This window comes from Macrotis lagotis, chromosome 2 (assembly GCF_037893015.1).
Source record: "Macrotis lagotis isolate mMagLag1 chromosome 2, bilby.v1.9.chrom.fasta, whole genome shotgun sequence".
NCBI lineage: Eukaryota > Metazoa > Chordata > Mammalia > Peramelemorphia > Peramelidae > Macrotis > Macrotis lagotis.
The window spans coordinates 8,748,118-8,774,596 of NC_133659.1; the positions used below are offsets into that span (position 1 = coordinate 8,748,118).

Below are 26,479 nucleotides of genomic sequence, written 5' to 3' on the forward strand. Positions count from 1 at the left end.
CAGACAGACAGACAGAGTGGGGAAACTTCTATGCTATAATTATACACATTATGTTTTCCCTTGAAACTATCCAATCTCCTCCAAGCAGCATCTTTTCCACTTCTCATTCTTCTTACTCCCCAAGAAAATACAAGTTGGATTAAGGATGTTGTCTTTCTATTTTGTATAGTATGTCCAGTACCTAGCAGAGTGTTTGCAATAGAGTCACTCTGATAAATGTTCTAGGGGTGACAAGGAGAGTGTGGTTAACTTGGAAGAAGTCATTCTACTCTTTTCCAATCCAAAGGCCTGGAGAACCTCCTGCCCATGTCCAATTTGAAGCCCAGGTGCACCAGCATTTAGATCTTCAGCTAGAAAAGACCCCAGAGGCCTTCTGTTCCAATCCAGTGCTTTTTACAAATGAGGAAGGTGAGGCCCAGAGGGAGCTAAGGACCTGTGGCAATAAGTAACTGAACTGGGATATAACCTCCAGCCTCCTAACTACAAATTCATTGATGCCTTTCATTGCACTACACTCAGGAGAAGAGCTCTCTGCCCACCAGACAATAGGATCTTTTCCAGAGGCCTCAGATTTCCAATTGGAAGAGTTCTCAGGTCATAGAATCTGACCTGTTGAAGAATGTCTACAAGGAAATTAATTGAAAGTGCCAATCTCCCTTCTACTTGATTTACTCAAAGCATTTTATCCATTTGGACCCAGAGAGCTTTGTAAAAGATAGGGGACCAGCTCATGAAGATGAAAACCGAGTTGAATTGGTTGAGAATTTTCTGACTGAATATTCGCCATAGTTCTCCATACAGTCATAGGTTTAGAGAAAAAATAAGATGTTACTTTTTTAAACAAACCATCAAGTAAGGGATGAGCAGCTAGGCATCTCAGTGGATAGAACATAAAACCTAGAGTCAGGAAGATCTGAGTTCAAATCCAGTGTAGACACATACTAGTTGTGTGACTGGAAAAAATCACTTTATCCTGTTTGCCTCAATTTTCCCATTAATCAAATGAACTGGAGCAGGAATGGCAAACCAGGCTCTTTGCTCATAAAACCTCGAATGGGGTCTCTCAGAGTCAGACCCAATTGAAATGATTTATATAACAAGAAGGATGGAAGGACTGCAGTATTCCACTGGCTTTAAGAGCTCATTGTTGTGGGGGTAGTACCCACCCTTATAAAATTACCAAGTTGGCTGTATGATCCAGAAATCCCTACCTTCACTGGGTTTCTAGTCAGCAAAGACTTTCTTTTTAGGAAGGGACTTCAGTGGTCTGCCTAGGACCATGCGCAAACATTTCTTATTCGTGGAGTCATAGGATCTGATTGTAGATCTTAAAAGGACCAGAAGACTGATATAATGCCAAACACTCATTTTACAGTTGAGGAACCTGAGGCACAGAGAGGTTAAGTGACTTGCCAACATCAAACTGTTAGTTGGTAAGTGACAGCATCAGAATTTGGACCCAGAACCTTAGAATGGTTTATTTTTACCCTCCTATACTAATAAAAGAAAGTAATTGACTTGCAGTCTTTTATCCAAGACCCTACAACAACTTTCCTAAATTGACTGTCTTTTAACAAATCATAATGAATACAGAGATTTATAACCTTTTCTTTTTTTCCTTCCTTTTAAAATACTCACTTTCATATTATTTTTAATAGCTTGAATGACTCCTCATTTCCTCCTCTTCTAATCTAATGAGAATGAATAAGAGTCTTCTCCTTTTACCCCAAGATTGGGAAAATTATCTATTTTTTCAGCACCAAACTCTCATTTTGGGAAAGGGGGGGTAATTGATAAGTTAATAAAAGATTGAAATTCTGATTGCTTTTCTTTCAACTAAAATGATGATTTAACTTCCTTTGATGTTATGAGAACCCATCTTACAGAGAAATGTTTGCAAAGAATAGAGAAAAATCGCTTAATTGTTGCAAAATTAAAAAAGGCTTTCAAATTAATTCATTTTCATTAACATCAATAAACTATGAAGTCATGCTCTCTATGACATGTCCACAGCCAGACTTGAAATTGAGCCATCGTCTAATTAAAATTCACCATTCATTGCTTTATTTTCTTGTATTTAAATCAATGCACTTCCAAGAAACCCTCTGTTAACTTTACAAATGGGCCTATCAGATTTATATGGAGGCTACAACAGTTGTTGAGAAATAGATGCATCTTCCTGCAGGGCTTCACAGAGTCAAAACTTTAGAGGTGGAAAGATTCTTAGGGGTCATGGGGTCCAACACTCTCATTTTATAGATTAAAAAAGGGTGAGGGCTAGAGCTGATAAAGTGCTTCACCCAGGATTACATATTAGCAATGGTAGATCTAGGATTTGAACTCAGGTCTTTTGAGTCTAAATCCAGGATTCTGACAACTCTGGGAAGTGGATTCAAGGGAAGAAGATTGGGCATACTGCAATGTGATTCTGACTGTAAAATGGAGAGATTTTTGTTTTCATTTTAAACATAATCATTTGTGAAAAGAACATTAACTTTGTAGTCTGAGAGCTCTGTTTCTTCCTCTCTTCCATTGACTCCTTGTATTACTTTGGTCAAGTCGTTTTTACCTTTTTGGTTCTCAGCTTTCTTATCTGTAAAATGAGGGCGTTGGACTAAATGACCTTTAAAGACTCTTCCAACTCTAACTCTATGATGCTAATATTATCAGTTAAATTTGCTTAGCCATTATTTCAATTTATATGAAAGACTCTGACTGGATAAGATGTCACAGTTTTTCCTCCATGCTCTTCATCAGCTCTCTTTGCCAATCCATTTGTTCCCATCTAATTTTCCTATTGTGCAGCCCCAGTCAATGTGAATCTATTCTTTGTTGTTCCTTTTTTTTGGTTGTTCCTTTGCCCTATTTCCAAAAGCTCCAGAAGGGAGGTCATTTTTTTTTTCAGAATGAAGAAAGCACTGTCATTTCTTTTTCTCCAACTTGCTGGTGCATAAACAATTTCTGTTAGACTGAAATCTGTTAAGATTAAAGTCCTATTTTTTTTTAATGAGAAGCAGGCAGCAAAGAAGGGAAATAAGGGGCACTTTTGCTGTCACTCTGCCTTGTGCCATTTCTGTGACTGATCAAGTCCCAACTTTTCTGGTTCTCAATTATCTCCTCTGGGAAATGGAGAAGCTGGAATAGTTGATCAATAAGACCCTTCTGGTTCTAGATCAAAGACAGTCGTAATTATTAAGATGTTGGTTTTTGGGCCCAATTCCTAGTAGCTCCTGAAGCAACAAAAGCAAAGTATGTTTGGGATGGAGATGTCTCTAAATTTGTACTTCTCATTCTTTTTGACCTTCTACAATTCTGCTCTACTCAGAGAGCCCAGTACCTTCTTTTAAAAAAAAATTTTTTTTAGGTTTTTGCAAGGCAAATGGGGTTAAGTGGCTTGCCCAAGGCCACACAGCTAGGTCATTATTAAGTGTCTGAGGCCAGATTTGAACTCCAGGGCCAGTGCTCTATCCACTGCGCCACCTAGCCGCCCCTCCAGTACCTTCTTTGACCACATTTTAGGAAAATTAAATGGGTCTTGTCAGCCACACACTGTATGTTGACCTGGACATAATGATGTCACTTTAGTCCTCTTGGTCTTTCAATCTTGAAGTGGATAGGAAGGGCAACAACCAGAGCTCCTTATGGGCTGGGATTATTTCAAGGCTTCTGCTAGTACCTTGGATCTCTTTTTCCTCATGAACTCTGCAGAATGCAAGTATAAGCTGAGGTGAATTCTAATTAACAATCTCAAGGATGTTGCATGATGCTCATGGGATTTCATGTGCAAGAAAATTCATCTACTTACATTTTCCATCAACCTTGGGGTTAGGATGCTTTACAACTATGAGGAACCCAGGGAGGAGCTGCATTTATTCCTCTCCTACACCCATTCCATATACTATGAGGAATAGAAATTATGAGTTTTTTCTGGTAATGGCACTGCCTACCCTGCCCACTCTACATATATATATATATATATGTATATGTATATGATATGTGTATTATATACATATCTTAGCCAGCACCTTATCATTCTTTTCAAAATTTTTGTAATAATCCCATAAGTAGTAGTTTCTTTGGGCAAATCACTTAACCTTTATCTGCCTCAGTTTCCTTATCTGTAAATTGAGACAATATTTATACCTATCTCCCAGGATTGTTGTGAGGATCAAATGAGAAAAGCTTTGCAAGTGTTTTGTACATCTTTTAGAACTACATAAATGCTAATTATTCTAATTGCCATGTCCCTAATGGACAAGTGCAATGATGTCACGCCCTTCTCAGAAAACCTTCTTGGACTTCCTATGATTTATAGGATAAAATACAGGTACCTTAACCCCGAAATTGGCCCCTAAGTTTCCTTTTTGCTTCCCTGTTAGGCTTCAAACTGATTCTGAGGTTACAATGCTGTCACCCCTCTTCAGGCAAGGCAGCAACAGTTGAAGGGGGTAGGATGGACTCCAGAAAAACTCGGTTCTAGTCCTGCCTTGATCTTAATGCTCTGTGAATCTGGGTGAGTCTCTCTCTCTCTCTCTCTCTCTCTACATATATATATATATAAATGGTCCTGTAAACCTCCAAGTGTTATATGAAGGCAATTGCTTATTCTCCTCCTCCTCTTCCTCCTCTTCCTCCTCCTCCTCCTCCTCATCACCATCTGTGATTTAAACCACAATCCAACTTCTACCTCCTTCAAGAAGCCTTTTCTGATCCAACAGGAGGAGAAAGACATTTCCTTTCTCAAATTTCTTCTATTATTTTATTCAAGACTTCATTCAATAAATCTGGTGAACATGTTTTCTTGCCTGTCAGTCTTACAGCCATAGCAGTTTTTTTACCTCTTTTTAGTTCCAGTGCTTTGACAGAGTACATGTCATAGTTCATATGTGTCAAAATGAACTAAGTATGAATGATGGTTAATATGACAGACTCACATTTGCCTAACACACTTTGAGGCTGATACAGATGAAGAAACTGAGGCAGACTGTGGGTCAAATGACCTGTCTAGGGTCATACAACCATAAGTATCCAAGACCAAGTTTGAACTAAGGTCTTCCTGATTCTAGATGTGGTTCTTCAGGTATTATGGATCACCTGGCCACCATGTGGGATGTCTTTGTTTCGGGAAATATTTCTTCTATATCTTTACTCATATGGTTTGGCTCACTTAGGGTCTCCTATCTACTTCCAATTTTACCAGGGCCATGAGTAGCACATTTCATGCATGGAGATAGCTTTGCCAAATAGGAATTCAAACCAACTTTTAAAGAAAAATTCAGTTGAAAGGAAGGAAACCTTAGGATATCATGATGTCGCTCTGTTTGTCAGGAGGTCAGGAGGTAATGCCTTTGAAAAGATGGCTATTCTATCTAACTGTTTTGGGGTTTGAATGCTAAGTTCAGCTCTTTCTACACAGCTAAAAAGAGTTTGAACAAAGAGTTCCATGCTCTCAGACAAAACCCTGGCTTTCCTGCCATAGTTAGGGATCTAATGCTATTGATACCTTAAGGCAGTGTGATGTAGTGTTGAAATAATGCTAGGCTTAAAATCAGGAAAGATTTGCATTAAAATTTATCCTCTGAGTTTTATTAGCTATATAAGACCTTGGACTAAATTTAATTTTTTATTTTGCTAGGAATGGGGTTAAGTGGCTTGCCCAAGGCCACACAGCTAGGTAATTATTAAGTGTCTGGGGATGGATTTAACTCTGGTCCTCCTGATTCCAGGGCAGGTGCTCTATCCACCACACCACCTAGCTGCTCCCCCTGGTCTAAATAAAAAAACCTCATAAATCCATTAGGCATAAGTATATTTCTGGGCTCTCCCCTGGTCAGATCACAACTGGTCTGTGGTTCCATTCTAAGTCTGACATATAGGCTTGATGCAGATAACCTGGTGTGTGTCTGAAACAGAGCAACCCAAACAGGAAAGAGTTTCAAGTCCAGGTTAGCAAATCAAAGATTTAGAACTAGAAAAAACCCATCATTGGGGCCTATCCTCTCTCCCATTTTACAAATGAGAAAACCAAGGCACAGGGTGTTGAAATGATTTGCCCAAATCATATAACTGACTAAGAGTCAAATCCAGGTCTTCCCAACTTCAAATCTATCCCTCTATGTGTTCTTTCTATTCTAGTGTTTGAGGGAGCTGGGACCATTGAGGCTCAGCAAGGCACGATAGTCACTATCCAGTATTTGGGAGACTGACAAGTATAAGAAAGATTAGATTTGATCTGTGTGTCAGCTCAGGGGAAAAACCAGGAGCCCTGGGAGGGGGCTATACAGAGGCAGTTATCAATCAGCATACATTCATGGAACACTTGACCAACTTGAGAGGATCCTTATAAGGCAGTTCTTTGGGAAAAAATGAAAACATTTAATTAAAAACCCTATTAATTTATTTGGAAACAAGGCCCTTACCATTTTTACTGATGTCCAGTTCTTTGAGATTAACTAAACTAGCGATAGTGGTTGGCAGATTCGAAAGGTCATTATCTGGGATGCTCAGTTTTCGGAGAGCTTGACAGTTGAACAATTGCTGAAAAAAAGAAGAAAAACCTCTAATTAGATTGCAATTGGATTATGTTCACTTTGCAAGAAAATTCAATGATAAAATTTAATTCATAATCTTTATCGTGTGTATGTGTGTGTGTGTGTGTAGATTAGCATAAAAGGATAAATAAATCTGATCTGATCTCTTGTTCCATATTACAAGCTCCTTTCAGCACATTATCACTTAGGTATTTTAGAACCAAATGAATCATTTCCTGTTCTGAACAACTCACTCCTTCAAAATTCTCATTTCTGCCAAGTGTCTTCCATTCACACACTCACCCATACTCAAAATCAATGAAGTTCGGGTTTATAGGATCATAGCTTCTCAAGTAAGAGGATAATTAAGATTGTGTAATCCAACATCCATTGTATTACACAGTGTTTTTGCTCTCACTCTTCCCTAACGGTTCCACAGTTTAATATACATCATGGAAGCCCCTCCTCTGGCAAGGCAAGATGCTAGGTGTTGGGTTAGATAGAATAAACAAAAGTGTTATCCTCATGCTCCTTAAGGGAGGGAGGGCGAGGGGACAGAACTTTCAGACAAACAAGTAAGAACAAGATAATTTAAGGGTCCGAGAGCACAAATTGCTCGGAGAGATCAGGGAAAGTGTTGACACTTGTTGGAAGTGGCACAAGAGTTGATCTTTAAAGCAAGTTGGTCATTTCCAGAGGCAGAGATAAGGAGGGAATACATTCAGGACAAGTGGGAGATACAGGGCTGAATTCAGAGAAGCCAGTAAAGTGAGCACCCATGCATCTAATTGGTGCATAATTGATGTTAGTTTAAGTAAACTGAAAGACACAAATGCCACAGGAAATTTTGATTGCTTCTTGCCATCAGAAAGATCCTAAATGATACAGGAGATAGAACCAGTCAAGGAGGAAGGAAGGCCTGAGCTCAACATTCACCTGAAACATAAACAGGTTTTGTGTCTCTGGGCGAGACTTTTAATCCTCCATCAAATCTCTTTGAAATCTCTCTAAAATCATGAGATGCGAAGATGGTGGATGGTTTTCTTCCTTAGTACAAGAGTCTCCCAATCTGGAAGTGCCTTATACCAATGGATTCAGAGAGCTAGTTCTGATCCAGGTCCCTTGTTAGTCTCCAAGACTTGCTTACTACATCTCAAGCACTCACATCAAGACTAGAACTAGCAAATGAATGTTCAAGCATCTTAGGGTCTCTTTAATCCCCGACCCTGGGGATACAGACTCATTAAATACATCAATCCCCAATCACTGAATCTTACATTTTCCACAAGAATTATATCAGCAGGTCATGTTTTACAGTGGTTACTGAAAAGACAGGAAAAGTTGATTGGTGTTTCTGTAATCATTTGATGTTTTTCTAGCTCCTACTTTTTCCATTTCTATTCTTTATTTAAAATTACAGTTTTTTCAATTCACGAGTATTTTCTTTCTGTTTCCCTTCTCTGCCTGTCTGAAAAGAAAGAAAAAAGAAAGAAAAAATATGCAGCCAGGCAAAACAAGTTCCTTCCTTGGCCATGTACAAAAACACATCTATTCTGAATATTCAGAAGTGCACTTCTTTGTTGAGAAAATGGGTAACATTCTTTGCAGTGGCAGGGATGATATGATGTAATGAAAAATGCATTTGGACTGAGAAGCTCTGGGTCAAATTCCTTTTCATCTCTGCTACATGCTACATCTTCAGTTTTAGGCAAGTCGTGTCAAGTGTCTGTGCCTCAGTTTCCCATTTGTAAAATGAGAGAGCTGAACTAGTGTCTCTTTCAGCATTGTTTTTGACTTCATGATCTTTTCCAATCACCTTACTTTAAATTTACTTCTATTGGGAAATCTTTTTGGGACGCAGTCACTGAGCACTTATCTCTGTACCCAAAGCTCCTAAAGAACTAGTGATGGGAGAACATCAGGGCAGAGGCAGAACCTGGGTTCTACTATGAGTAGATTGCCTCCCCACATCTAGCCTATGGGGGAAGATGTTAAGAATGATCCCTCTGTGATTAAAAGAAAGAAGAAAAGAATCCATATGACCCAAAGTGTGTTTGTGTGTGTGTGTGTGTGTGTGTGTGTGTGTGTGTGTACGTATGAAAACTGAAGAAGACTGCTCTTATGGAAAATGGCTAAACAAATTTTGGTTTACCAATGGAATGGAATGGATTGGGCCATGACGTTCTCAGAGGAAACTGGGAAGAACACAAATCCAACTGCAGAGTAAAGTGGGAAACCAGGAAGACAAGAAATAAGACTGATAAGAAAAATAACTTTGAAAGACTTGCAAACTAGTACAGGTGGGACAAAGCATGACTGTAGTGGAGCAAAGATAACGTGTGCGGATTATCCTCGGGCAAGAAGGGGATGAATGGACTGGAAATGAAAAAGAGATGGGAATTTTGGGTAGGGCCCTTGTGGGGAATATGTTATGGAATTTTTCTTTTTTTCTTGTGAATTGATTTTTTTGAAGAAGAGAGGTCAAATTGAAAGGAGAGAAAATCAATGCAAGATAATAAAGCTAGAAGGGAAAATATAGTTAGAAGGAAGTATAAAAAGTTATGATGGTTTGTTTGTCTATAATCCTCAAAGAATCTTAGATAAGAGTTGAGAGACATCTCCAGTCTGACCAGGTATGACACATTTTTTTTTTCTGGTCCTGGAAACTCCTAAAGATCCTGCAGAATCATAAGATAATAGATTCTGAAGTGGAAGGGACTTCAGAAATCATTAAATCCAGTTGCTCCTTTTAATGGATGAGGAACTGAGGACCTAAACAATGATCTGCCTAAGGTGACCCAGCTATTGAATCTCTGGGACTCAGCCTCCTGACATCAAACAGAGTTCCTTCTACTAAATCATAAATGGGTGGAGATCTATATTGGTGAAGGGAAGGTAAATGCTAATGAAATGAAAGATCTTCAAAGTATTGGCATAGCAGAAGAGCAGGATTTGACTTGGAGACGGAAGACTTGGTTCAAGTCTTATCTAGATCCATGTTGGCTATGTGACCCTGGGCAAGTCATTAGCCTCTCTGTGTTTCAGGAAACTCTAAGACTACACATTATAGTCAGGTTTCTGATTTGCTTCAATGGAGGGAATGATTCCCAGGGAGAGAATCACTTTATCAGAACAAAATCAAAAAATGTCTGCAAGTGGCTTCATCCTTTCCTTCAACACATGCAACTTGAACCATCACAAAAGAATCTTAGGTGCCATTGAGTGTGTTATTGACTTTGCAGGAATATAACATTTGAGCAGGTACAAAAATGATGTAGATGATATCTTAGGTGGGTGATTAGCCAGAGGCTCAGTTGTGGCATCCTTAGGCATCAGAGAACTTCCTTACAGCTTGTAGTGTTTTGTTTTCCTTGAGCTATGGTATCCTACTAGGAGAAAGAATGAAAAAGGATAATACTTTTCAAGTGGGAAATAAATTTTATTGTTCTATTATCTTATCTAAAACTTTTCAATATTTAATTTACATCTATAACAATCCATCATGGGAATTATTTTATTTTCAAATAGCAAGTATAATCAATACTGTTTTATTATTATTATTATTGTTTTGCCCACGATCACACAGCTGGATAGTTATGAAGTGTCTGAGGCTGGATTTGAACTCAGGTCCTCCTGACTCCAGGGCCGGTGCTCTATCCACTGTGCCACCTAGCCGCCCCAATATTGTTTTATTATGAAGATATTTATCTGTGATGAAAATAGATGATAGACTAAGGAAAAAATGAATTGTGACAATATTTATGAAGATGATTTAGCACAGTAGATAAAGAGCTGATCTTAGAATTAGCAAAAGTTATAGTCAAGTCCTCCATCTACTAGGCACTGGTTACACGATCCCTAAACTATTATTTAATCTGTCCATCCTTCCAGATAATTCTGGAAGACTCTAAGTTGCTGATTTGACTTGTTTGAGGCAGCTAGATGTAAGGTGCATAGAACATTGGACCTAGAATCAGAAAAACTTGAGTTTCAATAATGCCTTGAACACTCTCCATAGCACTGATTGAACCTGGCCAAGTCACTTCATCTCTGGAAACCTCAGATTTCTCATCTGTAACATCAGGACAATAATGGGACCTACTTCCCAAGGTGTGAGCAGAATCACATAAAATATGCCTAAAGTGGTTTATAAACCTTAAAGCATTGTATACATGCTGGCTATTATTCCTGTTGATGGTATTATTAAAAAGGAGTGTCTTCCCTAGTGCTTATCTCCACCAAAGACAGTGCAACAATCACACCTCGAGGCATTATCTCATCAGGTTGTTGCAAGGGACAAATAAAATTGTAAAACTCCCACCTATGTTCCTGGCAGCTCTTGGAGAGCTGGGGAGACTTTATTTTGTTCAAATTTTTCATTTCATAATGGTAGTTTGGTATTACATAAGACAATAGGGAAGAAATCTAGGGATCACTATTTGCAGATTATGAGGTTCAGGTTTATTCCTGGTCACACAGTTAGGAAGTGTCTGAGCTGAGATTTGAATTTACAGATGAAAAAGTGATTGAATTAGAGATTAAATAAAGATTCCCAAGGTCAAGCCTCAGCCTCCACTACACTAAGTATAATTATATGGACATAATGAAAGATGGGCAAAGAGAGAGAAGAAAAGGAATGAAAGCATTGCAGCAAACACATAATCCTTTCATTGGGCTGTAACCATGGATCATCAATCAATAAACTCTTATTAAGTGCCTACTATGGGTAAGTTACTTGATAAATCTAGAAGATACAGGAAAAAAAGACAAAGGATGGTCCCTGCCTTCAAAGAGCTTACAATCTAATGGGGGAGACAACATGCAAACCATTCCATAGAAGGTAAGCTATGTAGGATAAATGGGAAATCATCAATAGAGGAAAGCCCTTGTGATTAAGTGGGTTGGGGGAGATTTTTTTATAGAAAATGGGCTGTTAACTAGAACATCTAGGAAGCTAGGAAGGTCAGGAATCAGTGCAGAGGAGGGAGGGTGTGCAAGCCCCGGAGAATGTCCAAAGTTCATAGATGGACGGTCTTTCCATGCATGTTATAAAATATTTGACCTAATTTATTTCTCATCAAAATGTGATTAGTATGGATATAAAATTATGTAAAACTACAAGTTAGGCTAATATGTTTTATCTAAATTTTAAGTATTGAACAGTAGGCTACAAATATACCCTATTCTTCTTTTTAGGTTTTGTTTTTTGCAAGGCAAATGGGGTTAAGTGGCTTGCCCAAGGCCACACAGCTAGGTCATTATTAAGTGTCTGAGACTGGATTTGAACCCAGGTACTCCTGACTCCAAGGCCGGTGCTTTATCCATTACGCCACCTAGCCACCCCCAAATATACCCTATTCTTTTACAGACCCCTTTTGGTTTCCTTGATGGTCAGAGCCATTGACATTGTAAGAACAAGCCAGAGATGAAGTCAGAATCACATCCAAATGTTCTCATTAAGAAGGTCATGGGGAAGGGTCAGCAGACAAAGCTGGAGAGTGAGTAGTCTTAAGGGAGACCTCAAGAACAAAGCCCTTATCAACCAAGGCATCATGAAGGAAGCAAAGACTATAAAGCAGGACGTCTGGCCTGTCCATTTATGCTTATTGGAGCCAATCACAGATACAAAGCTGGAAGGAAATTATAGATCAGCTAGCCCAACCTTCTTATTTGACAGATGAAGAATGTTTTTGTCCCTTATTTTTGGAAAACACCTTGACACCAGGGAAGTGATGCCATGTCAAGTATCTGATTGAATTTGAGTGAGGGCGATGCTGCATTAAGTCACCAGCCTCATTTTCTCTTCCAGAGTCATCTGGGTGCAGTGGACAGCTATGAATCAGGACAACTGAAGATGACCCTGGATGTGGGTCAGTCAGGGTGAGGTGACTTACTCAAGGTCACACAGCTAGGAAGAGTCAAGTGTCTGAGACTGTATTCGAACTCCCATCCTCCTGGCTCCAAGGCTAGCATTCTCTCCACTATCCCATCGACCTGCTCAACAGATGAAGAAACTGAGGTTGAGGAAGAGGAAGTAACCTGCCCAAGTTCACTCATGTGGTAGATGGCAGAGTTGAGATTTCAATCTAGGTCCCCTGACTTCAAATGCAGCTGTCCAAGAAATAACAAAACCAAACACAACCCCAGTAGAACTTTTTAAATAATTAAGGCCGGGAACAATTCAGTAGAACATGGAGGAAGGAATGGTGGAGTCAATGCCTGAGGTTTAACATTGTACCTTGTCTCTGCTCAATATTAACTAGGTGATTCATGTGGAAGTCGCTTAACCTCAAAGATCTTAGTAAAATGGGAATAATAATAATAATTAATAATAATAATGATTCTCCTGCTTACCTCTTACATGGTCATGGGAGGTAGTGCAATGTAAATGACATACGACATCTGAAAAATTCTTTGGCATCCCTTAAAACACTGTATGAATGATCACTAGCAGAGATTAGCACCTCTCAGCAATACAGGGTCCAATGAGGTAACCTATGTGAAGGCTTTTGCAAGCCATAAAGCTCTTACTCTATAAATGGCTGGTGATGTTGGCAGTGATACTATGCATCTGATGCAGAATTCAAACTCCATCCAATTTGCTCCATCCATCCTGCTTCAAGCCAAGTATCTATTGATGTCTTCATGCTTCTGAGTGAGTGTCTCTGTGGGGCATGGCTGAATGTGAGATTGTAGGAAAAATGCAACAATAGAAGAGACCAGGACTGGAAGTCATCCTGGCTTCTCTTTGCTCCCAGGCTTTGAGGCAAGGTTTCTCCCTGGGCATGAGCTAGGAGAATCTGCATCGAACTTCTCTCCTGCTTTGGGGGGGGGTCTATCCTTAAAGCATTTTCATTTTTGTCTTTCCTTTTATATCCTAAACTATGAAACACCCATTATGTCCATGAATTCCACACACAAAATGAGAATGCAAACGACTTTTGCTGAGTGATTGTTCACAATGTCTAATCAAGCCAACCTAAATGATTCAATATCCTAAAAATGTTATAATTTATTTTTAAAAAAATTCTGTATATTGAGGCAGCAGGATTCAATGGCAAAAAGCCAACCACTGGAAAGACCTTGGTTGAGTACCCTCCTGGATACAGTTTGGTTGGGTGACCTTGGCCAAATCATAGTCTCTAGTGCCATCACTACAACTCTTTAAGACTGTACAGAATTGATTAGAGGGTAATTGATCCACCAATAACATCATAGTGCTAAACCTTAAAATAAAAATGGTGGATGTGCTGGTTCTCATTGGATTAGAAATTTGAGATGAACAAACATTTCAGGTGAATAGAAATTCCATAAATAAAGCAGGAAACTTCTGAGTTTGAGTTATGGAGGTCCATAGGCTGGTGAGCAATTTAGAAAAATTTTTTAATGAGTCTGTCACGATTCATGCTTTGAATAAAAAAGTGAGAACCATTTCTGAGCTGGCTGTAATTCTTCCAGGATGGTAGAAAAAGCAAATATAATTAATAGTCAATTAGAGAAGAGCCATTAATGGTTATAGTTATTGTGACTTTCATCAGTTAATAGTTTTTCACATTTCAAAAACTGGGTAGCTCATAAAAAATGTTTTGAATTCTAAAATGTTTTAATAGAAAAATGTTTTCTTCTCTGGGTGAAAGGGCCAATTTGTTCAGATGTGACTTAAATTAATATATTGGGACCATGGATTTGAAAATAAAGACTTGAATCTAAGATATATGGGATTCTGTGAGCCAGAATGGGCTTGGTCCTGGACAGAGACAAGAAAAATGTGCCTGCACCTAGTAGGCACTTAATAAATATTGCTTGCTTGCTTGATAGCCAAACATCTTTGCATAAAAATGTAAAATCTAAAAGATTTAAATCTCTCTCTCTTTTAGGTATATTCAGAAAATAGGATGCTAAGGGCAATACTTCATTGTGTGACCTTGGGTAAGTCACTTCATTTCAGTTGAGTGTCTGGCACATAAAAAAATACTTAATAAATGCTTGGTGGTTGCTGACTAACTAGATCTCAGTTTCCTTAGTTGTAAAAATTTCATGCAGGAGAAAGATCATTATTTTATACTGAGTTGCATAGCTTTCATGAATCAATCAATTAATAAGCATTTATTAAATGCCTACAATATGGCAGATACTGAGCTAGGTTCTAGAATATAAAGACAAGAAAAAGTCTCTCCTTTCAAGGAGCTTTGGACTGAGTTTATCTGTCCACATGTGTGTTCAAAATAAGGTTTTGTGGTGTGTGAATGTGTGAATGTGTGTATTTGTGTATATGAGTGTGTGTGAGTTTTTGAGTGTGTTTGTATGCAGGGGGAGGCACTGGCAGGGGTGATCACCAAAGTTCTTATGGAAAAGGTCCATGCTTGAAGGGAGTTACAATTGGGGATTCTAGAGGAGAGAGCTTATTTCAGGCTTGGCGAATTGAAGCCAGAGCTTCATGAATGAAAGAAAAGGCAAAATAAGTATTGAGTGAGCTTTATTATTCATTCATCACTATGGTTGCTGTCCATTATTTATGTGGATTCTAAAAATTGCCTTCTCCATAGAAGCCTGTGTACTGGGATACCATGATGAAACTTGCAGCGCCTTTCCTGAGAGAACATGAGTCAGTGGAAAGAATTCATGCTGTGAATGGTGACCTGAGCCCCGGGGCATGGTTTAATAACTTGGCTGGCTTGCCCACTTATTGCCTCATTGAACTTGGGCAACCATTTAATATCTGGGCCTCATTTTCCACATCTGTAAAATGCAGGGCTTAGACTGGATATCCTTTCAGGTCCCTTCAGGCTCTAAATCATGGCAGCAGGCTAGTACAATGAATAGAATGATGGACCTGGAGTCAGGAAGAACTGAATTTGAATCTTCCCTCAGACATATACTAAATGATATGGGCGGTTCACTCACTTTCATTTTCCTCATCTGTAAAATGGGGTTAGCAATAGTGCCTACCGTATAATATTCACATCATACACTAGCTATTATCATTACTTTTATTATGATTTTTGATTTGATCACTGCAGTCTAATGAGGGATTAAAGGCACATCCTCAAATGTGTTTAATCTAAGTAGAATGTGAAAATTCACACAGAAGAGATGGTACCAAAGGATCATAGATTTAGGTTGAAGGGGCCAGATGATTTGGGCTGGTCATCTCATTTAGTAGGTGAGATGGAGACAGATGAAGTGGCTTGTCTAAGATCCAAAATATTTTAAGAGATGAAGAGATCCTGTTTAGCTGAGGAGATTAGGGAAGGCTTCTTGGAAGATGCTGCATCCCACTTGGATCTAGAAAGAAGGTGGGAGGGATTTCAACCCAATGAGGTGAGTAAGGGCTCTATTTCAGACTTGGCACGCACTAAGCAAGAAGCTAGAGAACCAAGATGGAAGCTTGAGGATGAGAAGCGATGATGTACATAAAAGGGATTGCTGCCTTTACATGGGAAGTTGGAGCAAGACTACGGAAGGCCTTAAATGCCAGTTAAACTTTATTCACTAAAGATTTTTGAGCAGAGGAGCAACATGATCAGAGTATCCTGTTAGGATGTGTCCCCTAGCAGCTTGTGAAGAATGGGCTAGAAAGGAAAGAGGCAGGAAGCTCAGTTAGGAGGGAATTGCAAAAATGCAGGGCCAAGGGGACAAACATCTGAACTAGGCTTGTTGCAACATGAGTGGAAAGAAGGGGACAGATGCAAGAGTAATGGTGGAAGTGAAGTGACCCAGACTTGGCCCAGACTTGGGTTTCAGGCTTAGTTGTACCAACCTAGTGCTATCAGCTGTAGTTGGGAAATTAGGGGAAGGGGCAGGCTTTGAGAGATGAAGAGTGAGATCTTGGTAGAGCTATCTAAAATAATGACAACAATAAAGATGATGATAATAATGAAAATTTTATCTTGCTTATTATATGTCAGATACTGCTAAATGCTTTACCAATATCTCATTTGATTCTCCTAACAACTGTGGGAGGTAAGTATTATTATTCTTATTTTGCAGTTGAGGGAACTGAGGCAAGTAGAGGTAAAGTGACTTACTCAGGGTTACTCAGCCAGTGTCTGAGGTTAGTTCTGAACCCAGATCTTGCCTCTAGGCCCACCACTCTATTCATCAAACTGCCCAGTTGTAAATGTAGGACTGGAAATCTGGGCTTGTGGTGGAGAAAAGTTGAGACAGGGAAGAGGGTGGAAGCAGGATCTGGGTCTTCATTAGTATAGGGAACTCTCAGAGAAGGACACTTTTAGTTTTGACAACTTAAAAATCCTGACTGTCTCTGGCGGTATCTCTTTTATCCAAGGCTGAAATTGCATCCTCTTTCAAAAGACTGCACACCCACTCTGAAGCTGCTAACCTCTGCAACAAACCAGCTCTTTCATAACCCACCAGATCTCTCAGCTGCTTTTGTAGCATAAAGAATTTCTTGTTGAATTTTTCTTCTTCTTGCTCCTTCACATTTGGCTGCCCCAGAATTTCACATATGATTCCCAACCATTATGGTCTATTACTGTGCCTATAACCCTGAACTCCTGACTGGAACTCTGGAGCTAGGTGCTACGACTGAGTGTGTGGGGTGGGGGAGGATGGAGGGTGTTCTCAAGTAAAGTCATTTCATGGTCTTAACTCTCAAATATAGAAAATTATGCAACACCAACTGAACTTTCTCTAAAAGAAATTCTTCCTTTCCTCCTTTGAAATTTATTTTTACATGTTTTCTGACATTATTTGTCATGCATTCTTTAACATCATTAATTTTTTTTTTACCATATCTTCAACTATGGCTCAGAACTACCCATGTCTATAAGGTCAGAGAGAGAGAAAAATATCAAAGTGACTCTCCTAAATGGCATTGATTAGTATGGGTTTCAGTGGACAGTATGGAAAATTCTAATGCTCAGGCCCCGTCAAATTACGATGGAAATGACATTAGGAATAATCCACCAATAAGCAAAATAATTGACCAAAAATGTATTGCTATTTTTCTAACACAATTTCCAAGACTCTTCATTCAAAGCAATGGATTTAAAATCCAAGGACTTTTGTTCAAAACCTACCTCTGATTCCTATTTCCTCTGTGACTTTGGGCAAGTCACTTTATCAATTTCCTTAAATGAGAGTTTTCAACTAGATGACCATTATGATCCCTCTCACCTAAGTCTCTGATCCTATTGGAGACACATTAGCCATGTTCTCCCACATAAATCACTTTACTAATTTGAGACTCTTTAAAATGCAAGGATTGAACTGAATGACCTCTAATGTCTCTTCCAGCTGGAGAGCTCTGATTCTAAAACCATTCCCCAAAGGATTGTATACTTTGTGCTTCATCTAACAGTTATTATAGAAATACACACGGATTCCATTTTTTATTGGAATCTGGAGAGATTGGGCTACAGGTTAGTACTGTGTTTTTCTTGTTCCTGGGAATTCTCAAATGAGAAAACTGTTGTCAATATAACTCTACCTTTTTTGAATCTTTATGGTCTCAGGGAGGTGCATCATGCACTATGCACTTAAATGGTTGACCCAGATTCACAAAGTTCATATGTGTCAGGGGTGGAATTATGATGGAATCTCTATTCAGTTTTCCCTATTGGGTCTTCACTGGAACATAAGAGAGGACTATCCACATCTACCTCTCTCTCTCTCTCTCTCTCATATCCATCTATCTATAATGAAGAGTAATAGTCCTCTTTCATGCTATGGACTTTTTTTTAGGTGTTTTGCAAGGCAAATGGGGGTAAGTGGCTCGAGCATCCAAGGCCACACAGCTAAGCAATTATTAAGTGTCTGAGACCGGATTTGAACCCAGGCACTCCTGACTCCAGGGCCAGTGCTCTATTCACTGTGCCACCCAGCTGCCCCAATGCTATGGGCTTTTGATGTTATTCATTTTTGTCTCTTATAACCAACTCACCTGAGAATTGTACAGCTCATAAACTACATAGGAAAGGAATCTCCTGACCATTGGTCAGCAAATTTCTGCTTAATGACCTCTAGCAATAACAAAAACACTTCCTCCCTAGGCAATCCATTGAGGCAAACTCAAATTCTCAGGAAGTCTATTTCTGAGAGGAAACCTAAATCTACTTTCTTGACAATATTCATGCAATGCTTCTGTTTCTGGTGCCCTGGATCTAAATATAAAAAGTTTTATTTCTCTTTGAGAAAACCTTTCAAAGTCTCTCTATGTCTTCTTTACCAGTTGAAAGTTCCATGACTCATTCTCACTTTGAATGTCTTTGATCTCCCCCTTATTCTTTTTATTTTCCTCTGGACGAAGGCTAGCTCATCAATATCCCCTCTAAAGTTTGATTCCAGACATCAACATACTCCAGAGGTGGTCTGGCTGAGACTGAGGAGAGCAGAGAAATAAAAAGATCTTATATGATAGGTTTGTATTTGTATAAACAGAGATGATGGGATTTTTGGAGCTGGAATGACACCCAGCAGATCAAAAGATTGAAGGCTGGACTTCAGATGAGATCTCTTCCACCCCTCCCTTACTTTACAGATAATGTTTAGCCCAGATTGTAGAAGCCACTTCTTTTGAGATTATTCCCCATTGCTGTAGTCTATTTGCATGTTGTTTGACCTCTTAACAAGTGAGCTGCTTGAGGCAGGGACTATCTTGGTCTAGAATCATGAAGCCCTGATCTCAAAACTTGTGTTCAACAATTGCTAGCTGGCCAAGTCATTTGACATTTCCCAGTTTCAGTTCTTCTGTCTGTGAAAGGGAGACAATAATAATAGCCCCTACAAGAAAGACTTTTGTCGAGTAGCGGATGAAATAACACATAAGACATTTTGCAAACCTTAAACATCACGTAAATTCTCTCTGTGATTGCTTTTGAATGATGATGATGATGATGATGATGATGATGTGTAATGATGTGTAAAGTTTGGCATACTTTCTGGCACATGGATAGAGGTTCAGGGATATATAGGTGATGGGGAACTCCAGGACTGAGTAACTCCTTTTTCCAATGTAGCTTAGTAGTTCTGCAATTTATAGTCTTTAGGAGCTGCCGAGAGCACTGAGAGGTTAAGAGACTTGCCCCAAATCATGCAGTTGTTATATATCATAGTAGGAATTTGAAGCCAGGTCTTCCTGACTTCAAGATCAGCTCTCCTTCCATTCTGCCATCTTGGATAGTATCTAGTACAAACCAAATCCTTAAAAAGTTTGTTGAATGCCTGGCGCGATGATCAACCTTGATGGACTCGCTCATGCCATCAGTGCAACTATCAGGGACAACTTGGGGCTGTCTGCCATGGAGAAGCCCATCTGCATCCAGAGAAAGAACCGGGGAGTTTGAGCAAAGACCCGGGACTATTCCCTTTAATTTAGGAAAAACAAACCCTGCTATCTTATTGTCTGATCTTGATACCTCTCATACTTTATGTCTCTTCCTTAAGGCTAGGATTTCTCTCTCATCACATTCAATTTGGATCAATGTACAACATGGAAACGAAGTAAAGACTGACAAATTGCCTTCTGTGGGGGTGGGGGGAGGGAAGTAAGATTAGGGGAAATATCATAAAACTCAAAATAAATAAATAAACAAACAACTAACTAAATAAATGAAGAAATGAATGAACAAATCAATCAATAAATGAAATCTTTAAAAAAGTTTGTTGTATGACTAGTAACATAGTAGGATTTATATTGACTGTGTAGTCCTCCACAACTCCTGGGTCCTTATAGCTTAACCTTCATTCTGGGGTTGAATTTTTGGATTTAGGGACAGCACAATAAATTCACTTCAATTAAATTTAATCTTAAGAGACAATGAGGTCCATTTTTCCATAACTGATCTAAGCATTAAGAGGACAAAGGTTCTAGGACTTTCTCTGATACTTCTCAGAGTTACAACCAGTTGCCTAGGTAAAAGTTTGAGAAAGAGTGCCACTTTGTATCAATGGGGAACAGAAAATGATTGTTCAGAAGTTTGACAGAGGTCTTGATCTTCCAGGAAAGGTCCAATGAGCCTAATGAACCACTTAAGTGTCTAGCTAACATTTTTCTGTGTTTGTTCACGAGCACCTGTGAAAATCCTTTCCGTCTGCTGATCATTTGCAATTTTGGTGGTAGTGAAAGTAAAGACCATCCCTCCTTGACAGCCATATCATGCATTCATTGCCTCTCCGTGTGGGTGTTGGAGCTCATTACCCACTTTTAGCGAAGCCATTGATATGAGTCACTCTGAAGCTTTGCTTAGAGATTTCCTTGGAAAATTCCAGGTGGAGTATAAGCCGAGAGTACCTAAATCCTCTCCCTTCCCATGAAGAGCAGTTCATATGAGTACATAATCCGGGATAACTCCAGGGCTTTGATTGACATGCACGTATTTTGTAGAAGCATATGTCTACATGTTGTTTGTTTTTCTTGAAAAAAATGAGAATACCTAGAGGGAAAGGATGATTTCATTTTCCTCTTTTCATCTTCAGGGTCTGGCATAATGTTAGACTTTAATAGGTATTTAAAAATCCTTCTTGATTGATTTGGAATTTGAATACCTTAAATAAAATCATTTTAATATGTGACTTTTTAAAATTCTGTTTAATTCGTTAGATTTATTCTCCATTTGTCTTCTAATCATTTTAAAATTCTTAAAACAATCTATATGTGAAACAAATAACACATTATTTTGTGAGCATCATAAAAGTAGAGGATAAGATATTTGAGATGCCTATCTGAAGGGCAATGTTCAAAGATTGTAATGAGAAAACCAACATTCTTGAGGCTGCTAGGAGTACTAGGTTCTTGATAGCATTGTTCCTGTTTCCTTAATTTGCATGATGCTTTCTCTTAGCATTGGTGGGAAAAAGATATTCAAATGTATCAAAAATAAACTATGGAATGACATGAAAGAGCATTGGATTTGGAATCAGGAGACCTATTACTTATGGTGTGTGATCATGGATAAGTGATGGAAAATCTCTGCCCTCCATTTCCCCTCTGCAAAATGAGTGGTTTGGCAAGCTTCTTCAGTGTTCTTTTCCAGTTCTAGATTTCTATGAGTCCAAGGGCTTTCCCAAACAAGCTCCAACATTGACTGATTATTTAGGCTTTTTGCAAGGCAATGGGATTAAGTGGCTTGCCCAAGGCCACACAGCTAGGTAATTATTAAGTGTCTGAGGCCAGATTTGAACTCAGGTACTCCTGACTCCAAGGCCAGTGCTCTATCCACTGCACCACCTACCTACCCTGACTGACTGAGTTTGATCACATTAGGAGTTTTGGAAAGGTCAGTGGATTCAGAAAAATGGCAAAGTGTTATGGTAGCTGACTTCTTTGTTACATAGAAGAGGGATAAGCCCAAACATTATCTATTACTTATCTTCACACATGGTTCTTATGATAGATTGTAAGGTCCTTGAGGGCAAGTCAAATCAAAGTTATAAGAAAGTAATTGAGCTCTTACTATGTATTAGGACAGATCAAGAAATGCAAAAACATGTACCTGCTATCAAAGAGCTCACAATCTGACGGAGGGGAAAACATACAAACAACTATGTACAAATGAGATAAATACAAACAAAACTGGATGTGATTTCAGAGGAAAAGCATTAAAGGGATCAAGAAAGGCCTCTTTTAGAAGATGGCATTTTAGCTGAGACTTGAAGGAAACCATATGTAGGGTTTTAAAAGCTAGAATAATTTATATTTGAATCTAGAGGTCATAGATGGCCACTGCAGTTTTTTGGATGGGTTATAGAATGTACATAATCAAACCTATCTATATTTTAGGAATATTTGATAGCTGAAGAGAGAATGAATTGGAATGGGGAGAAATGAGAGACTGAGAGACCAGTGAGAAGACTATAAAAATGATCTAGAACCAAGATGATGAGGGCTTGCATCTTGGTGGTGGCAGTGTTAAAGAAGAGAAATTATATTTGACAAGTGATACAAAGGGTAGAAATGAGAGGATTTGGCAAACGGATTAGGGTCTGAGAGAGTGGGGAGTTCATAATATCTAGGTTATGAGCTTGGATAAATGGGAGGATGATGATGCCTTCAATAGTAATAGGAAAATAAGGAAGATGGGAGGGTTGGGGAGAAAATAACTTAAGAAAGGATAAAGCTTTGTTGGAATAGCAATGGAGAGCTATTAGTAACTTTGGCAATAATAGTTTTGGTTGGTTGATTGATGACAAACCAGACTAGCAAGTTAAGAAAACAAGAGGTCAGGAGGTGGAAACCTGCATTCTATTTAACTTCTGTGAAGATTTTTAACCATGAAAGGCTGGTTAGCAGGGGTGGGCATAAGCCTTTCACACAATTACCAAAATTATGATCTTTTCTTTCTCCCTCTTCCCCAACTCAATAATCTCCCAAGATTTCCTATTATCTGTTGGAACAAATGGAAAGAAATCCTCTCTGGCATTTGGGATTCTTCACGATGACCCTTTCCTACTTCTGTAGACAACTTATACCCAACTTCTTTCCATACTATTTTTGTTTCAGACTTATGAGCCTCCTTGCTATTTTTTCACACACAAAGATCCATCTGTCATCTCATCTCCCTTCCACTGGCTCATGCCTGGAATCCTTTCTCTTCTCACTGAAGTTTTCTTGACTAAACTCAAATGCCTCCTACTCATCCTCTGACTACTAGTTCCTCCCTGTCCAAGATTAGCCTGCATTCGATTTGATTATATCTTATATATCTTTTTGTAAGAATTATTTTCTCCATTGGTTTGTAAGCTTCTTGAAGTCAGGGACTGTGCATTTCATGTTCATATTTCCAGGGCTTGGTATAGGCTGGCTCAAGCTCACTCTCATGGTGTCTCTCTCTCTCTTTATCTCTCTTGACCATACATGTATATAAACATACATAGTACATAGTAGTTTAATAAATGATTGTGGATTGCCAGTGAGCCTGACCAATCTGAGGTTGCATGGAGAATGAGTCCTTGCTTGTTATAAGGCAAATAATGGCATTGGCTACAATAATATGACATCTGTAAATAGAATCTTGTCTTCTATGAAATGAAATCTCAAGCAATTGTATTTAATAAAGAGATTATTGGAGTCCAACCTAGTTATTTGTTGAAGTTGCTTGAAGATCTGCCAGCAAACTGCCCATAGTTAGAATTCCTGGCTAAGCCTTTGAAATTCTCACGTCCCTATTTAGAGTTTATGTTTTAGATCCTAAACCATTTACCTTAGGCAGCTCTTCAATTTGATTGGCATCCAGATAAAGCTCCTCTAGGGTCCGTTCAAAGTTAAAAACTTCCTTTGGCACCTGCTGAAGGCCGCAGTGGGAGTAATCCAACACTGCGACAATTTCTTCTTCGCCTCGGAAACATCGGCATGGCACCAGGCGGCCGATGATCTTCCGTTTGGTTGTCATCTCCAGGCACTGCACTAGAGAAAGAGAAAAATGGTTGTTTCACTCTCTGTCCTTTGGGAAAAAGACCTAATTTTACTAGTTAAAATAAGGAATAATAATTTTTTCATCTTGGAAAAGAAATTGAATGTATTCTTCCCTTGGTATAAAATGCATTTGTACATATTCAAGTGGATTCCCACCCTAATCCCAAACTCTCAAAAATGTGGGCTCACCCCACCTCAATAATATGGAGGAGGATGCCTCCTTACCAAGCCAAACAAGAAATTTCCCTTCTAATTCTTTTGCCTCTCTAGTTGAGGGAACAGAGAAATTTTTCCAACTGGGCAAAAACTTCCCCACTTTCTCTGGTTTATGCCATCCTGAATTCTGACTCCATGAATCAGAGAACTCACTTGGTACTTTTTGTATCAGGTATTCTCTTCATGAATCCTACACATTCTCGATTAGGTGGAAGGTAATTCTCTACTGATTTGTAGTAGTGATATGTTTTCAACAACCCAATTTTATCTCTGGTACCAGAGTTAGCATCACGAACTAACTTGATGGATTATTTTTCTTTACTGGCAAAATGTATTTTTCTACAACAATTTGTAATGTCTATCTATGTGTCTGTCTGTCCATATAACTATCATCTGTTTCTATTTTGTATTGTACAAACATGACACTCATGGGTAATTGACTATAACATGTATAAAATATATTTTATGTAGAATATAATGTCATACTTAATAACATTTTTAACTTTAGCAGTAGACAAAAGTATCTGGGAAAATATCCTGGGTCATAGTCATGGCTCTGTACTAGCTATGATCTTGAGAAATTCTCCTTATCTATAAAATCAAGAAGCTATATTTTATTGGTTTCTTTTTGCAAGGCAATGGGGTTAAGTGGCTTGCCCAAGGCCACACAGCTTGGTAATTATTAAGTGTCTGAGGCTGGAGTTGAATGCAGGTACTCCTGACTCCAGGGCCACTGCTTTATCCACTGCACCACCTAGCCACCCCAAGAAGCTATATTTTAAAAATGAAATTTGTAGAATCTTCCAATTTTGAATCTCTGATTCTCATAAAGCTATGGTACCTCTCTCTCTCTTCTAGATCAGGGCTTTTTAGCCTCATTTTATTCATGACTCCTTTGGCAGTCTGGTGAAATGCATGGGTCCTTTCTCAGAATAAAGGTTAGGTTTTTTTAATTTTTAAAATTTATTTAAGGCAATGGGGTTGACAGTGACTCACTCAAGGTCATACAGCTAAGCAATTATTAAATGTCTGAGGCCACATTTGAACTCAGGTCCTCCTGACTCTAGGGTCAGTGCTCTATCCACTGCACCACCTAGCTACCTGTAAAGGTTTGTTTTCTATCTTTGTAATAGAAGGAAATGGTATATTCCACCCCCACGTTAATAATAATAAAGTTTAGTCCTTTTACCCCCACCCCAAGACAATTGAATACTCCATCCAATTTCAGTTAAACAAGTATTTGATAAGCAGCAGTGAGAAAGTCCACTGTGAACCCCAAATTTGACTTTGCTCTGGATAGCTGGAAATTAGAGAAGGTGCTAATATTATCTATTTGTATATGATGTTCTTTGATATTTTCTCCTACTAGAGAGAAGCACAATTAGAGTGCTGACCCTGGAGGCCAGAAGCCCTGGATTAAGGTGAGCCTCTGACTCAGTTATATGACCTTAGATAAATCACTTCTCTAACATCCCAATTTCCTAACCATGGACAGCTCTGTAAGAATTGCAAATTCCAAGTAGGTTTTAAAATGCATTAGTAAAGAGGGTTTCTTTACTTGGAATTCAATATTTTAATGAAATCACAGGATCAGATGAAATAAGCAAAGAAAAACCCACAAAAAGTCTATACAAAAGCCTTATAAATCAAAGAAGACAGATATCAGTTGTGTGTGTGTGTGTGTGTGTGTGTGTGTGTGTGTGTGTGTGTGTGTGTTTTGTTTCTCATGGCTTTAATAGATCATAGAGGCAGTGAGTTGGAGTAGATGAGTTGATCTTAAATCCAGGAAGACTCAGGTTCAAATCTAACTTCTAATTTGTATTGACTTTGTGATACTGGGAAAGTCACTTCACTTTCTAGTGTAGAGAGAATTTTCTATCATGGGAGGTTTCAAAAAATGGCATCGATCTGTGTTAGTAGTCCTCATCTTGGAGTTCCTTCTCCCTATCATATCACAGGATCATAGTTATAGGGTTGAGTGGGACCTCAGAATTCTTTCTCATTTTACAAAGAAAGGTGAGATTCAGTGAAGTGGAGTCTTGCCCAAGGCATCAGCCCCTGAGATGGGATTCTGAACACCGGTCCTTGGACTTTCCTTCCTTGTGGAAAACTCTCCACCAAAGTGGAGCCTAATGAATCTTTTACATAGAGACTTAGTGAGCTGCTGGGTCACTGAGAGTTTAGGAGACTTGCTATATAGCCTTTGGCATTAAAGGTTAGAGGCAGAATTTGAACCCAGGTTCTTTGGATTCCAAAGTACATCTATGACATCCACTTTGTTGCCTTTCCCATCCATTTTACAGTTTGATAGCTTTAGGTACAGAGACTGTCCCTGACCTGCTTAAGGTTACACAACTAT

At 38.8% G+C, this 26,479-nt stretch overlaps 1 protein-coding gene across 5 annotated transcripts in view; it reads right to left on the minus strand.

The window, feature by feature from the left end:
• Positions 1-26,479, minus strand: part of LRRC7 (leucine rich repeat containing 7) — a 594,014-nt gene that overhangs the window by 335,424 nt on the left and 232,111 nt on the right. For all 5 annotated transcript variants that reach the window (XR_012475461.1, XM_074221205.1, XM_074221202.1 and 2 more), the window contains exons 3-4: positions 23,693-23,895; positions 6,420-6,537 (exon numbers count right to left, since the gene is read on the minus strand). Coding sequence is in view for 4 of the 5 variants with exons in the window: in XM_074221205.1 (XP_074077306.1) it covers positions 6,420-6,537; positions 23,693-23,895 (321 nt within the window). In the remaining variant the exon portion in view is untranslated. The remainder of the gene's footprint in view (positions 1-6,419; positions 6,538-23,692; positions 23,896-26,479) is intronic.